Here is a 16,976-nt window from a genome sequence, read left to right as displayed (position 1 = left end):
GTTTCACGCCAGCTGGAATTTACACTGGGATCATCCACTGATGCCTGCCATGGTAGCCCGGAAAACCCTCCCCAGGGTCTGGCGTGGAACTAATTTCCATCCCATGAATGGAATGCAGAAGCAGGCCCGTAAGGCAGGAAAGGACCCTTAAGTGGTCACTTATGGGCCTCAATAGGGGCATGGGTGGTTTAGCTGTCCAAGGTCTGACCCTGCCCCACAGTGAAACTGCATTGGTTCGGGGGAGGCAGGATACAAGAGGGAGTCCCATCCATGCATCACCCTCCCCAACCGGTTGGGATTGTGGTAGGTGCAGACTCGATGGGCCAAATGGCCTCTTTCTGCTCGGTGGTTGTGATTATTGATTTATGTGAAATACTCAGAGACATTTTCTGGATTTGTCAGTTTGCCAGCTGGTCAGTGAAAATGAGGCCAGACTGTCAAAAGTATTCTTCAATCCAAAAGGAAACCTTCTGATTTGCAGCGACCCCTGAGGGTACTGTTCAACATACACTGCTGTGGTTACCTTTTGGCCAGACCAGTTTATTATAGAATCCCTGCAGCGCAGGAGGAGGCCATTCAGCCCATTGAGTCTGCAGCAACCACGGTCCCACCCAGGCCCTATTCCCATAACCCCATGTATTTACCCTAGCTAGTCCTCCTGACCCTAAGGGGCAATTTAGCACGGCCAAACAACCTGACCCAAACATCTTTGGACTGTGGGAGGAAACTGGAGTACCCGGAGGAAACCCACGCAGAGAATGTGCAAACTCCACACAGACAGTCACTCCAGGCTGAGATCGAATCCGGGTCCCTGGCGCTGTAAGGCAGCGATGCTAACCACTGTGTCACCCTTTATATAAGACTTCGTCTAAAACATGGGGCTAATTTTTAAATTACTCTTGTCCAAAACATGGGACAAATTAAGATGGAACAGTGTTTTACTTTGTTATACAGCACTTTGAAAGTGTATTTATGTATTTTTTAAAAAAACCTTTTTTGTAACAGCTAAATGCCAAGAGCATAGCGCTTGAGGTACTAGCCTTACATTCTGAGACTTAATCAGTTCTCAAACCATGAGGGTGACACCGTGGCACAATGGTTAGCACTACTGCCTCCAGAGACCTGGGTTCGATTCCCAGCTTGGGTCACTGTCTGTGCGGAGTCTGCACCTTCTCCCCGTGTCTGTATGGGTTTCCTCCAGGTGCTCTGGTTTACTCCCACAGTCCAAAAGATGTGCTGGTTAGGTGCATTGGCCATGCTAAATTCTCCCTCGGTGTACCCGAGCAGGCGCCGGAGTGTGGCAATTTTCACAGTAACTTCATTGCGGTGTTAATGTAAACCTACACTAATAAATAAATTTTTAACTTTAAAATGTGCAACGTTGATGCATGGTGATCAACTTACATTTCTCAGCCAACTTGCACTTTGCTCAGAGAAGGGCAAACAGCCAAAACCCTGCATTAGAACCTCTCAGAGTTTGTGCAGTACAGGTACCAAAGGGGGTTTAGCCCCCAACAAATTGTGAAACAGATGCAGGACCCTTGTTTGTACATTTAAACCCTGCCCTGTTCCAGCCACTGCGAAAATTAATATCACAGCTATTTTCAACAAATGCACTCCAAGTTACTTCACGCTCTACGGCGAGGCCAGTTTATTTATAATTTTGCTGAATTACAACCAGTGTTCGTCTGCTTGTGACTCCTTTTGTGACGGATTGCGTTTGGCAGGATTACATCCTTGTCAAATAAGCGTCAAGAGAATTAAACGCCAACGTGATTGACAGGTGCTTCCTATTTATTTTAAATAGTCGCTCTGGGAGCTGGTATTCCACACACTGGCTTTCATATGTGTGTCTTCCCCACCCCACCACCACCCCCCCACTCCCCACATTGCTGACGGTCTCACTGACCTGATTATTAAAAGAATCCCTGGTACCCAATGCCCGTGGCTCGAGCCTTTCTCTTTGCTTCCATTGTTTGTCCGTCGACATGGCAAGCAGATGGTCAGAGATTTCAGCCTTTTAAAGCTCCGGGGTTTTCCCATCACATCAAGCATGTCTTAGTGTCGTGCAATTAAATTCAGCCTTTCAGACACTGCAGGGGATTGACTAAAGACCTGAGTGATTTCAATAAAGATTTGCAAAGGGAAATCTTGTAAGGTTACTCAAAGCCACATGTCAGCGAGCGTAGGAGGCCCCCTTTCTTGTTTTTAATCTGGGGAATATTGATGATGAACCCTGTGCCCACTTAGTGTATTTGTGTGTGTTTCACTGGTCGGGGGTATTTAACATGGGGCCACTTCCCTTTAGGCAGGTCACAGGGCACTGCTTAATGGATTCAGAGTGTACACACCTATCTGAGCACCTCTGGGCAATGAGAAAGCAAATGGAATGGCTGAATGTTTAGGTAATTAGTGAGCTGATTCTCAGAGTAGGATTCTATACAATTGCAGCCTTGAGTGTAAAACTCCCAGGTCCTGAAAATTAATTTAATTTCAGAAATTTCAAGTAAGTAAACTCACTTGAAAGCGAAAATGCCATTTAATAAATGGGGGCATTTTAGTCTAAATGCTACTTTGTGGACTGTTTCCATTAAAAGGTAAAGTCTCCAGAGTCCCAGGTAACTGTAGGATGGCTGGTGGCGATTTAACCTGGGGGTCACCACACCTCGGGCGAGGAGCAAGGTTGAGAAGGCAGAGATAACCATGGCTAACCTCAGCCGGTACAGAAATTGAACCCACGCTGCTGGCATCGCTCTGCATCACTAACCAGCCTCCAGCCAACTGAGCTAAATCAATCCCCCCCCTCGACTATTTGCCATGTAGCACTGCTGTTACACACCAGCAGTAGAAATTGTGTACAATTTGCCTGTTACTCAGACATAAAACGTGTACTTATTTCTGCCCACACAAGGCAGCAGTGACATCCTTAACACTATTTTGTAGCTTCTTTGTGTCCTAACACCCTGCTGAAATCAGCTTTTGCCAAGTTTAAGTGTACAAACAAGACTCCTGCACCTGTTCCCCAATTCGAATGGGCAAAAGCCCCTTTGGTACTTGTACTGCACAAATCCTGAGAAGCTTTTGTGTTCTATCGTGGCCTAACCAGCTAGCAGTCTGAAATTTGCTCTGGAGCATTGAAGGACTGCCAAGGTCAGATTTTAAAACCCACCAGAAACCCGAGCCTTGCAATTTAGATTTCTATGACACTTTTCCCAAAGTAAAAACTCCCCAAGGCTATCAGAGGAGCAGTTATCAAAGAAAATCTGGCAAAGAGCCACGTGAGGGAAGATTAAGATACATTGCCAAAAACCTGGTCAAGGAAATAGGAGCGTCTTGAAGAGGAGAGAGAAGATTAGGGATGAAATTCCAGAGATTAGGCCCGTAGTAACTGAAGGGATGGCCACCAATGGTGGGTCATATTGGTAAAGGTCAAAAAATGGGTGGCACAGTGGTTAGCACTGCTGCCTGACAGTACCAGGGAACAATATAAATGCAGGCCCTCGTATTCTGTAAAATAATGTCGGAACGACAACACCAAGCAGGTCATTCAACCCAGCCACTCCATACCAATCTTCATGTTCCATATGAGCTTTGTCCCACTCTATATCATGTGGTAGTCCAGCATAACCCTTTAAGGGGGCTTTACTCCTGCACCACCTGTCCTGGGAAAGCTTACATTGGAGAATTGGGGAGGCAATGGCCTAGTGATATTATCACCAGACTATTAATCCAGGGACCTGGGTTCGATTCCTGCCATGGCAGATGGTAGAATTTAAACTCAATAACAAAAACCTGGAATTAAGAATCTACAAAACCATTGTCAATTGTCAGAAAAACCCATCTGGTTCACTCATGTCCTTTCTTCTCCCTCAAAAGATGGAGGCTGAGGGGGTGAGCTGATAGAAGTTTATAAAATTATGAGGGGTATGGATAGGGTGAGCAGTTGGAAGCTTTTTCCCAGGGCAGAAATGATAATTACAAGGGGGAACAGGTTCAAGGTAAAGGGGGGAAAGTTCAGTTGGAATGTGCGGGGGAAGTTTTTTTACACAGAGGGTGGTGGTGGCACTGCCAAGTGAGGTGGTTGAGGCAGATACATTACTGACATTTAAGACTTATCTGGATAGACGCATGGTCAGACGAGGAATAGAGGGATATAGGTCTAGATAGGACAATGTGATCAGCGCAGGCTTGGAGGGCCGAAGGGCCTGTTCCTGTGCTGTACAGTTCTTTGATCTTTGGAAGGAAATCTGCTGTCCCTACCTGGTCTGGCTGACATGTGATTCTAAATCCACAGCAATATGTTTGACTTTCAAATGCCCTCTGAAATGGCCTATCAAGCCACTCAGTAAGGGCAACTAGGGATGGGCACTGAATGCTGGCCCAGCCAGCAAGGCCCATGTCTTACGAATTAATTTTAAAAAATGCTTCTTTACTCTGCGTTTGATTGGCAATTACATTTCTTTTTGCGAATCTTGAAATAGATGCATCAGTTTGCGAATATTGATAAGCTAAATATCTCACATTTCCCAGTGAGTCTCAGTTGCTGCAGAATTACTGTATAAAAGTTGAAGTATTGGCACTGGGATTTGCATAAATACCATTATAAAGATAACGAGGAGTTCAATTATGGTTTGAATTGGGTCGAGTTGTGTATGCTTCTCAATAGTTCAGTATCTCTAATGGCCATATCATTTCCTAATTACTTTATTATCCACTCACTTATATCATCGAGATTCCACTTACCTATCTTATTCAAGTGGTTGATTTTTTTTTTCTTTCCAACTTCCCCTCATTGTCTTTGTGTAATTATCTTGCGGTTTCTGCTATTTCATTGTCACTTTGCTGACTGCTGGAAACAATGTACCTCAGCTTCCTTCATCATCATGCTCCATAACTCCGGAGGCCACCACTCAACTTTCGGGCGGAAATAAAGGCCTAACTTCTTAGATCTCTTTTCACGCATGCAGTTCTTATTTTTGCGACATGCCAAGTGAATCCACGCTGTTCTTTTCCCACTGGCTTTGCATCCTTCCTATAATTATGTTCCTGAAACTGTCCTTTTTGTTCATTAATGTGGTCCACAGTTTTGTTCCAGGATCTTATAGGAGTTCACTATGTTATACAGTCTTAATTTAAACACCTTCCAAGTGTTCCAGTTTAATGAGACAAACAAGGCCAGTAACTCAATTATTTCTTTATTTAACACTTCTGGGACCAACTCAAACATAAACAGTTGCAACTCATTGACTCTTTACTGAACTTTAACCGAACGTCAACACTCAACTGAACTTTAACTCTTAAATTGCACTTTAACTGAACGTCAATTTTTTAAACTATTTAACTGATAGTATATGCCACCAAGTTTAGGAAGAGCTTGGCCAAGAAATATCCTCAATGTAGAATCTATCTTCTCCTTCTCTGAAGCACCTTTAGGGTACAGGTTTTGTTGCGATGGTTGGCCTCTTCGAGTTATTGCTGCCAAACAATGGATTCGCATATTTCTTCCTCCACAATTCTCCACTCACTGCCGGAAAAAACTCCAGCCAACTGTGTCACCGAAAAACTGATCACGTGGCTCGAGCATCCAGTGAAATCACTTTTGAACGAGGCCATGATGCTCAGTTCATTTGACATGTCCCGTACATAGCAGTCATATAAATCAGAGATGCACTGTCTCGGTTAATGTAAACAACTTCCCTTCTCTCGGCAAACACAGGAAGCTTCAGATCACAGCTCCCAAACCAGAGCCTTTTTACGACCTGCATCTGGTTTTAATCTATATGTTGATCAAAAATCCCAGCATGCTTAGCTCTCAGCCAGAAAAGCCGTTTTAAAGCCACTATTGCATTGTTGTTGTGAAATTATTGTTGCAGCCTTTCCCCATCTATAACCCTTATCTCCTTACCTGCTGTATTCATGGCTTCAGAATATCAATCAATCGATCTCATTATCCACTATGCTTCGGTTGTACAAGGCATTGATACACCACATCTGGAGTGGTGTGTACAATATCGGTTTCCTTATTTAAGGAAAGATGCAAATGCGTTAGAAGCAGTTCAGAGAAGGTTTACTAATCTAATACCAGGAATGGGCAGGATGCATTGTGACAAAAAAATTAGGTTTATATCAACTCGAGTTTCATAGAGTAAGCAGCGACTTGATGGAAACCTTCCCTGCAGGGATGGCACGGTGGCAAAATGTTTCGCACTGCTGCCTCACAGTGCCAGGGACCCGGGTTCGATTCTCGGCTTGGGTCACTGTCTGCGTGGAGCCTGCACACTCTCCCTGTGTCTGTGTGGGTTCCCTCCAGTTTCTTCCCACAGTCCAAAAGACGTGCTGGTTAGGTGGATTGGCTGGGCTAAATTCTCCCTCAGTGTACCTGAACAGGTGCCGAGTGCGGCAACTAGGGGATTTTCACAGTAACTTCATTGCATTGTTAATGTAAGCCTACTTGTGACACTAATAAATAAACTTTAAAAACGTAAAAACATTTAGTGATCTATTAAGGAACAACTTGAAGTGAGAGTCATTTGCTGACTAGTTAATTCCAACATAGTACAGAACTCAAAGCAGGATACATCATCTCATGTGATATACATCACATGAATATCTCAGCAGATATTTATGAACATGAACTTTCCAGAATGCTGGAAAGTTTTCAACCTTTCCCTGCAGTTATGTCTCCAGATTCCTGTAGATTCCATGCATTATGCACAACGCACTTCTAATGTTGTTGCTGGACTCCTGGATGGGAGAGAAGATGGTACAAAAGGGTGATGTAACTGAGAAAAGCAACATAAAAACAAACAGCAAGATGGTTACAGAATAAGAGAGATTGTTTTAGTCATGAACAATGTGATGGGTGAATATTATGGTACACTGAATGAACTTAAGAATGGATTACATTTCGATAGCGCTTGTCATGATGTCTCAACACTTTCCAGCCAATGCAGTAGTTTCAAAGTGTAGTCATAGAATAGAATCCCTGCAGTGCAAAAGGAGGCCATTTGGCCCATCGAGTGTGCACCAACAGCAATCCCATCTAAGCCTTAACCTAGTAGCCTCACAGAATTCCTCCCGACTCTAAGGGGAAATCTTACCCAGACCTGTTCCCCATAACCCCAAGTGTTTACTTTGCTAATCCCCCTAACATCTTGGGACACTAAGGGGCAGTTTAGCATGGCCAATCCACCTAACCTGCACATCTTTGGAGGAAACCGGAGCACCCGGAGGAAACCCATGCAGACACGGGGAGAATGTGCAAATTCCACACAGGCAGTCACCCAAGGCTAGAATTGAACCCAGGTCCCTGGCGCTGTAAGGCAGCAGTGCTAACTATTGTGCCAGTCACTGTTGTAATGTGCAGAGCAAGATCCCACAAACAGCAGGGTGATGATGACCAGATAATTTGCTTTTGTGATGTTGATTGAGGGATGAATATTGGCCAGTGCATCAGGGAAATGGCCCCATCTTGTTTTCTAAAATGGTGTTGCGAAGTTGAGTAGAGTGATTGTAGATTGAGAAGTAGAATGTTAGAATTTGGTGTTTGCAAACTTATTTTTTAAAAAATGTAAATTGCTTAGGGGTGAAAGTGTTGCATTGTCTCTTTTAAAAGGTGGAGGTTTTTCTGTGCTTCGAAAGTTAAAAAAATGCAAGAACAGATCGAGTGCCCAAAGTGAAACATTTGTATCGAAGGCCAAGCAGTAAGGTTACCAAGGCAACAGGCTTTCAGGCTTTATGAATCAGAACAGGCTTTTGAATTCAACCAATCAGTTTAAATCAAGCACTTGGATACCAGCAACCTATTAGATTTAAATTTGATAGTTTTGGCAACCAGGGACCAATCCTGTTGTAGGGATGTGTCATCACAGGTATAAAAGAAGAAGGCAGTGGGAGAAATGCAGGAGCGCAGCTGCCATCTGCCAGATAACAGCCTCACTTATGTCTTAAAAGAAAGCACCATCTTAATAGCGAAGGTACCAAAGATAGCAAAGAAAGAAAGAATACAGACATTCCAGACAGAAGAATCAACAGAGAAACCCAGAATATTCCGGAGGACTCCAAATCTGGCTATAATTTAGAGAATGACTAAAATTCTATTTTTTTTTGTTAATAAGTGGAAATTGTATTTATATAAACAGCATTCCACTAGAATTGTGGTTTATTTGGTTTGTTAATAGTTAATTAACTTGTTCACTGTTAGGTAGATAAATAAAGTGTTATTTGTTGATTTTACAGAGAGCGTCAGGGAGTTATTTTGATTTAACCACAAAAGGTTGCTGAACAGCAGATTGTACCACTTCACACTTACTCTTTACAGATTATAAAGCAAGGTACTCCTTTTTGAGTGGTTCAGTGTTAGTTCCTAGAGAGGGGAACAACTTCCTTTACAACAATGGTATCGGAGGATCATTTTTGTCCACCCGAGGGGACAGATGGGACCCCAATTTTAACATCTCATTCAAAAGTTGGTACCGCTGACTGTGCAGCACTCCCTCAGGACATCAACCTTGATTTTTTTTTTGGTGTTCAAGTCTCCAGAGCGAGACCTGAAGCCACGACCTTCCGACTCAAAAGGAAGAGGGCTACCCACATGGTTCAATGTTCCTTCGACAATGTAGCAGATCTCCTGACTCTGAACTGAACAACGCCACAGGAGATCTCCTAGTTGCTATGAAGGCTTCACCAGTTTACCTTGTGCTGCCATTTCGTACACTTGGACTCCTATTGAACCTGTACAAGTCTCTTATTTGAATGAGACTGTATGCTGCATTTAAAAGGGTCAAATTCTATGGCATGAAGTTAAATAGTTTGACTCACTCTCCATGGTAGAAATCACAGCAGTGCTCAGAAAGTTAATGTTCATTTATCTGTGGAATTCGCTACCCCAAAATGTGGTGGATGCTGGAATGTGCAAGGAGGAGTTGGACAGATTGTTAATGGGTTGAAGGGTTATGGGGAGAAGGCAGGAAAATGGAGATGAGGAGCAGATCAGCCATGATCGAATAGCAGAGCGGACTCGATGGGCCGTATGGCCTAATTCTGCTTCAATATCGTATGAATTTATTTGTTCTCAGTGTAATGAGGAAATTATAAGGAGCCTGCTCATATTCATCAAAACCAAAATCTTGGAAGCAATCCATTGACTCTGGATTAGTTGATTCGTTGTCACCAGTTTCAACAACACTAACCCATTCCTCACAAGCTCCACGTTAGATCACAGTGAGGAGGGGAAAGGCATTCACATAGTCCAATAATTCCCAACTCTGTGCTCCCCTCCAAACTCTATACCTGCCTAAATGTGGTTTCTTTTTGTTCAAACAGGTACGCAGAAATTGAGTGAAGATGAAGAAAATTCTCCAACTCAAGGTAAGAATTGTCATAGAACCCCTACAGTGCAGCAAGAGGCCATTCGGCCCATTGAGCCTAGACCAACAACAATCCCACCCAGGCCCTATCCCTGTAACCCCATGCATTTACCCTAGCTAGTCCCCCTGACATTAAGGGTCAATTTAACAGGCCAATCAACCTAACCCGCACATCTTTGGAGTGTTGCAGAAAACTGGAGCACCTGGAGGAAACCCACGCAGACATGGGTAGAATGTGCATTCTTCATATAGACCTAAGTCCAGAATCAAACCTGGGCCCCGGGAACTGTGAGGCAGCTCAAAATCATAGAATCCTTACAGTGCAGAAGGAGGCCATTTAGCTTACTAAGTTGGACAGACGACATCCCCACCTAGGCCCTATCACTGTAACCCCATGTATTTACCCTGCTAATTCCCCTGACACTGAAGGACAATTTAGCACAGCCAATCCACCTAACCTACACTTCTTTGGACTGTGGGAGGAAACCAGAGCACACGGAGGAAACCCACGCAGACATGGGGGGAACATGCAGACTCCGCACAGACAGTGATCCAAGCCGGGAATTGAACCCGGGTCCCTGGTTGCCGGCATCCTTCTGTTTACTTAAATTGCACAGCAAACCAAATCCTGTCAGGGATAGAGTGGCGCCATAATGATACACTTTCGCCGGTAGCTGAAGAGACCACTCTGGGAGAGATAGGTTCCACCAAGGGTGACCAATCTGCCCTTATCTGATGAGATCACCCTATATCTGAGTCCTGTGTGTATATTTTTTAAGTTTATTTATTAGTCACAAGTAGGCTTACATGAACACTGCAATGAAGTGACTGTGAAAATCCCCAAGTTGCCACACTCTGGCGCCTGTTCGGGTACACTGAGAGAGAATTTAGCCAATGCACCCTAACCAGCGTGTCTTTCGGACTGTGGGAAGAAACCCAGTCTTCCCCCATTCCTCACCCCTGCTCCCCCCTCCCCCCACTGTCGCTCTCCATTGAATTGACCCCAGTCACAAATTGTGGGCAAGCATTTCTCATTTCAAAGTTGCCGTCAGAATCCCTGCAAGGCGACTGGTAATGAGACATGTAAAGGGACAAGAGATAGGCCCAGAGTAGGGTGTCAATGGTTACTATAGAATCGTAGCGGTGGAGGGAATCATGGAAAATGCAGAGAAAGCTCCCACGGCCCAGGAATTGGGTGGGAGTAAAACCTTGGGGGTGCAGACTATTCCTACCAATCGTGTACCATTGGAACTTCCCCTCCCCAAATACCAGGTCACACCTCCCCTGCTCCCAATCCCGGTGCACCCTTTCTCAATTCCGGCATCTGCTGCCCAAGATAAAATGAGAGATGTGGTTAAGAACTAAAGTTGTTAAACTCAAATATTTCCCTATTCTTTTGTGGGATGAGGGCGTCAGTGAGAAGGCCATAATTTATCACCATCTTTAATTGCCCTGGATCTGAGCAAGCCATTTCAGAGGGTTGTTAGGGGATAAGTACATTACTTTGGGTCTGGAGTCACGTGTAAGTCAGATTAGGTTAGGATAGCAGGTTTGCATTTTTAGTACTATTATTTTCATAGGATATGGGCTAGGTAGGCCACCATTTATATTGTCAATCTCTTGCAGACATTTGTGGGCAGCACGGTGGTTGGCACTGCTGCCTCACAGCTCCAGAGACCCGGGTTCAATTCCATCCTTGGGTCACCGTCTGTGTGGAGTTTGCAAGTTCTCCCCATGTCTGCATGGGTTTTCTTCAGGTGCTCCAGTTTCTTCCCACAGGCAATGGCCTGGTGGTATTATCGCTGGACTATTAACCCAGAAACTCAGCCAATGTTCTGGGGACCCCGGGTTCGAATCCCGCCACAGTAGATGGTAGAATTCGAACTCAAAAAAAAATCTAAGATTAAGAATCTACTGATGACCACAGAACCATTGTCGATTGTTGGAGAAACCCATCTGGTCCTTTAGGGAAGGGAATCTGCCGTCCTTGCCTGGTCTGGCCCACATGTGACTCCAGAGCCACAGCAATGTGGTTGACTCTGAAGTGTCCGCGGGCAGCTAGGGATGGACAATAAATGAAGCCCATGAAACACAAGTTCACACACCTGACAAAGCCCTCGTTTTAATGTTTTTCAGGAGAAGATAAGGAAAATAACGACCGCATACCCTATATTGATGAATGTGAAGATGGTAGGACAAGTTCTCGTTTCACGATAATGAGTGGTAGAAATAATAAAACTGAAACATTTGAAAAACAAAATGAGAGAGTGACAAAAGAGCTGGAAAATGTGGATTAACCAAGATCCCAATTTTCCAGAATTGTTTATCATTTTAATGAGCACTTTTTGAACCAAATTAATTTGAAGATAAGGCATTTTAATTGTTTGTTTATTCAGCTTCTACCTGCGGTTGGATATTCTGTCCACCAGCAGAGAAAGAATACTATCCATTTCTGGATCCGCACCACTGTGCAGCCATTTTAATCAGCTGGTCTCCCTGCTAAAGCAATGAAACTAAATCAAATCAAACGGGGGATAAATAAACATTCTGTTAATCTTCTTGGCAAAATTCCTCATTTCCAATTAGACGAGGGATAAATCGCTAACTCTTTTTTGCCAAGACAATTAAATTGACTGAGGGACAAACCAAAAGGGGCGGTCCCCAAAAAGAAAGGAACAGCCTGAAACAAAAGACAAAGTAGAAATGAAACTTAAAACATCAAACTGAAATGTGATTGAAGGGGTCGATAATGCACCCCCACCCCTGCGGTGCCCAGCGGGCATGGAAGGCCTCAACAGTGCCCTTGGACACTGCCTGCTCCCTCTCCAGGGACACCCAAGCTGGGAATCAAACCCGGGTCCCTGGCACGATGAGGCAGCAGTGCTAACCACTGTGCCAAAACACTCTGGGGGAAAATAAAGCCACCGAAATGTTTTGGGGTGAGTTTCAGTGTATTAAGGGCTGTCTCTGTGATGGGGTGTTAGGGAACGTAGAGGTTACATTGTCCAGTAGGATGTAGCCATGGTATATGGGCAGACAGTTGGGTCTGGTCCTCCTGTCTGGCACCCAGATGTACTCTGGAATGTCTGACGCCAGACGGTTCCATTTGTGGCCATTCTTAAAGTGGGACCTTTGTTCAGCCATGAGGACTCGAGAGCCAAGGCTGTTTCTGCCCCTGTTGAACATTTTAACAGGAATGAATGAATGTCGCTTGTAAGCAGAAGCCTCGGTTGGTGGTTCCGCTCAATGTCGATGTGGCCTTTTTCCACCGCAGTTTGAGTTCAGCACGTTTGAGTTAACACACATCTTTCTTTGCCCTTTTATACGGAACGCTCCCTTCCTTCGCCTGGCGACTTCTTTGGTGAAATTCATGTTTCTGTTCTCCACAGAAAGCGGACAGTGAGAAAGGACTACGCTTGACCGGATCAAGACACACCGATGCCTGTGACGGCAGACCGTAACCCCTTTAGACCTCCGGAAGGTGTATGGTACAATTTTGTGCTCGTTTTTAGGTAGCCACCTTGTTCAGTTTTGTGTATTAGAATTCTGAGTTGTATTATGTTCAGTAACTGTATTATTGAAGGAATATTTTGGCTTAATGATGTGCTTCTGAATAATACTTTCACTGCCTGCAACTGTTGTTCTGTTGATTAATGAAGCCAGTATCATATCAGCTTCACACCAGATGATAGAGCAGGTTGCATTCACCTCCGTTACACCGGGTATATCGCTGTTCTGATCCCCATTACTGACTTGAGAATTGACCCCGAAACAACTACAGAGTGTAATACTAATATTTCCATCGAGTGCGTGATGACTTTGCCTAAACCTCTGAACTCACTTTGTTCAGCACTATGTCGGCGGCCAGATATTTGGAATCTTTTTTTGGTTCGAGATAGTGGGTGAATGAAAATGTTGATTCTCTCGTTCTTTTCTCTTCCCCCCCCGACTCCCCACCCCACCACCTCCTTTGGCAATCCCTCGATAAAGTAAAGATTCTTTCTCAACTTGTGAAGAAAGAAAAAGTGATTTGCCTTTGAAGATTGGCTGGGTTTTTGGTAAGATCTCAGATGGTTTTTGCAAAACCCAAGAGTGACGTGTTTTACCACAAAACTGAGAAATAACAGACAAAGTAGTTGATGGGGATGGTGGTAAGAGACTGACTTTCTCTGTCTCTGTCTCGCTTTGTCTTTGGGAATCCTTTCGTTTTTTTTTCCAATTTGCCCAGGCTTTGCCTCACTTTGACACCTTCGATCGGTTCCTCTCCTGTCAGACCCTCGTTTTTTTCAGCTGCTGAGGTCCAAAGTTGTGGAATATTCTCTCCCAAAATCAGCACCGCCCCCCCCCCCCTCCCCCCCGCCCCCCCACAATCTCTTTTCCTTCAAGACATTTCTTGAAACCTATCGCTCTGCCCAAACATTTTGGTCTCCTTATCTTAATGTCTCCCTTATGTTATCCCGGCGTCAAACTTTGACTGGCTCCTGCTGCCGTGGAAGTGCCTCGTGATGTTTTGCTGCACTGTCGGCGCTACCTAAATGCAAGTCGCTGTTGCCACCTCCAACCCCTCCCTTAAGTGCTCACCTCACTGAGCGTGAGCTCGGATTAAAATGGAATGAAAGCCTGGAAGATGTAGATTGGGTAAACCAGCTTCTGATTATGAAAAAATCAGTTCCTTGGCCGATTGGGGCATCTGGTCTTTGGGTTACTGACCAACCTTGCTGGGTACTTGAAGCGGTTTCAACATTTTTTCAGATTTTAAATGGCGGTGGGGGTGCGGGGGTGTGTTAACTTTTATCACAAGTGACGCTGTTGGTTTTGGATTCTCTGATATGGAGCTGCAGTGTTGTATTGTCTCAGTACAAGCCCAGGTCCCTGCTCTGAAAACTGGGGACTGGACAGTCTAACCTCTACATTCCCTAACACCCCAACACAGAGACAGCCCCTCATACATTGAAACTCACCCCAAAACATTTCGGTGGCTTTATTTTCCCCCAGAGTGTTTTGGCACAGTGGTTAGCACTGCTGCCTCACAGTGCCAGGGACCGGGGTTCGATTCCCGGCTCGGGTCACTGTCTGTGCGGAGTCTGCACATTCTCCCCGTGTCTGTGTGGGTTTCCTCCGGGTGCTCCAGTTTCCTCCCACTGCCCAAACGATACGCGGGTTAGGTGCTAAATTACCCTTAGTGTCAGGGGGATTAGCCAGGATAAATGCGTGGAGTTATGGGAATAGGGCCAGGGTGGAATTGTGGTGGGTGAAGACTCGATGGGCCAAATGGCCTCCTTCTGCACTGCAGGGATTCTATGATTATCAGACCTTTAAGGAGTCAGAAGTGGTGGTGAGGACTGGCTCCGCTTAATAAACAGAAGTGTAAAGTATTAATAGTGGCTACTAATCATTCGAACTAATTGGTCGTAAAGTTGTAGTTAATTTGGAAAATCATCCTGCGACTTGCTATTTGCTGCCAGCCATTAGTTTGTAATCGAGCAGCTATTTGAAAATTGTTAATGCAGATCTGATAACCTGAAAACTGGTGGATAATATGTTCCTGTTGAGCTCAGGATAATTCAGCATTGATGCAGATCAAGTCATTCCTATCAACTGGGGAATTCCAGCTTAATGGACTAAAATACTTTTTGGTTACTTTAAAAAGTCACATTACCCCAAGCAATGTCTTCACTGCCATGTATTGTAGCTCATTTGACAGAATCATAGAAACCATACAATGCAGAAGGAGGCCATTCGGCCCAACGAGTCTGTACTGGCCACAATCCCACCCAGCCCTTATCCTCTTAACCCCCAGATAATTCCCCCAGACACTAGGGTCAATTTAGCACAGCCAATCGACTTAACCCGCACGTCATTGGACTGGCAATTTAACATGGACAAGGTGGGTGCTAATTAATGCTCCCCTCAGACTTCTCTTTCTCTCTCTCATAAGACTATATGACATAGCAGCAGAATTAGGCCACTCGGCCCATCGAGTCTGCCATTCAATCACGGCTGATATTTTTCTCATCCCCTTTCTCCTGCTTTTTCCCCGTAACTCCTGATCCCCTTATTGATCAAGAACCTATCTATCTCTGTCTTAAAGACACTCAATGATCTGGCCTCCACAGCCTCCTTCGGCAAAGAGTTCCACAGATTCACCACCCTCTGGCTGAAGAAATTCCTCCTCGTCTCTGTTTTAAAGGATCGTCCCTTTAGCCTGAGGTTGTGCCCTCTGGTTCTAGTTTTTCCTACTATGTCCATGTCCACTCTATCCAGGCCTCGCAGTTTCCTGTAAGTTTCAATAAGATCCACCCTCATCCTTCTAAACTCCAATGAGTACAGACCCAGAGTCCTCAACCGTTCCTCATAAGATTCCTCCAATACAGAGATGTTCGCTGGGGCGGGAGATGTGTGATATGGGTCCCCTAATCCTCTCCCTTTTTGCCCTGCATGGAGAAATGTTTGAGTTGTCTTCCGCTCCTGTGTCACCTTGTTTGCTTTTAACCTATTCTGGCACCCCTTGCGTTACAGATGCATATAACATTGCAGAAAAAGACCAACTACCACCCATTCCCCTCACAGTTTTACATATTGGCACCAGGCTTTTTAGAAATATATATAATTCACATTTCAGAGGAATTAATTTCATTAACACTGGCCCCAATGTATTGATCTAAAAACCCTGCGTCACATTTTTACAAAAATGGAGAGTGTAGGAGATTTGATGAAGCAAGTAGGTTAGTTGGGAATCTTACAATCAATATTTCCTATTGGGATAGATGGATATTATTTTAATTTTGTGAAGAAGCATAGAATCCCTACAGTGCAGAAGGAGGCCACTCAGCCCATCGAGCCTGCACAACCCCACCCAGACCCTATCCCCGTAACCCTACGTATTCACCCTGGTGATCGCCCTGACTCTAAGGGGCAATTTAGCCTGGCCAGCCAACCTGACCCTCGCATCTATGGAGTGTGGGAGGAAACCAGAGTACCCGGAGGAAACCCATGCAAAGAACATGCCAAATCTGCACAGACAGTGACCCGAGGCTGGAATTGAACCCGAGTCCCTGGCGCTGTGAGGCAGCAGTGCTAACCACTGTGCCACCGTGCCGCCCCCCCTTACATTGGTCTATTTCTGCTCCACCAAATTGAAGCTGGTACATTGGGGGTTATTGAAACTCAGTGGAGTCATATCGAAATATTTATTAATGTCCACCCGTTAACATTCTCAACATGAAGTTCTGACGCAGCACATCTCAGTTTCAAATGGCCTTCATTCAACCTGAAGTTATAGAATGGTCACAGCACACAAGGAAGCCATCCAGCACAATATTGTCTCCGACAATAACTCAATGGTCCCACTCCTCTCCCTCTGCCTCTTCCTTGTGGACCTGTAACCCATTCACACGCGCACACCCTTTTCAATTTAAATCCCCACCCCCTCCCCGATCCCAGCACACTCAAATGCTGAAGGCTGCTACTGAGACAGGCCCTGGCACTTTGCATCATCCTTAAGGATACTCAAGACTAGACAAAGGCAGACCGTGTGGAGTTTTATTTGGGGCTGGTATGCCTGGTCACTGCCCTTCTCCCTCCTGCCACAGTGTGCCTGGCCAGCTC

The 16,976-nt window shown here is 44.9% G+C and overlaps 1 protein-coding gene across 2 annotated transcripts in view; it reads left to right on the top strand.

The window, feature by feature from the left end:
• macrod2 (mono-ADP ribosylhydrolase 2) overlaps positions 1 to 13,719 on the top strand; it is an 855,710-nt gene extending 841,991 nt beyond the window's left edge. For both annotated transcript variants that reach the window (XM_080200007.1, XM_080200006.1), the window contains exons 15-17: positions 9,325 to 9,369; positions 11,505 to 11,558; positions 12,758 to 13,719. In XM_080200007.1, the coding sequence (XP_080056133.1) occupies positions 9,325 to 9,369; positions 11,505 to 11,558; positions 12,758 to 12,771 (113 nt within the window). In that variant the 3' untranslated portion in view covers positions 12,772 to 13,719. The remainder of the gene's footprint in view (positions 1 to 9,324; positions 9,370 to 11,504; positions 11,559 to 12,757) is intronic.
• The last annotated feature ends 3,257 nt before the right edge of the window (positions 13,720 to 16,976 follow it).

Source organism: Carcharhinus amblyrhynchos, chromosome 12 (genome assembly GCF_965287045.1).
Source record: "Carcharhinus amblyrhynchos chromosome 12, sCarAmb.v2.hapA, whole genome shotgun sequence".
Classification (NCBI taxonomy): Eukaryota; Metazoa; Chordata; class Chondrichthyes; order Carcharhiniformes; family Carcharhinidae; genus Carcharhinus; species Carcharhinus amblyrhynchos.
The sequence above is the reverse complement of the archived record's forward strand: the minus strand, read 5'-3'. Positions and strand labels throughout refer to the sequence as shown.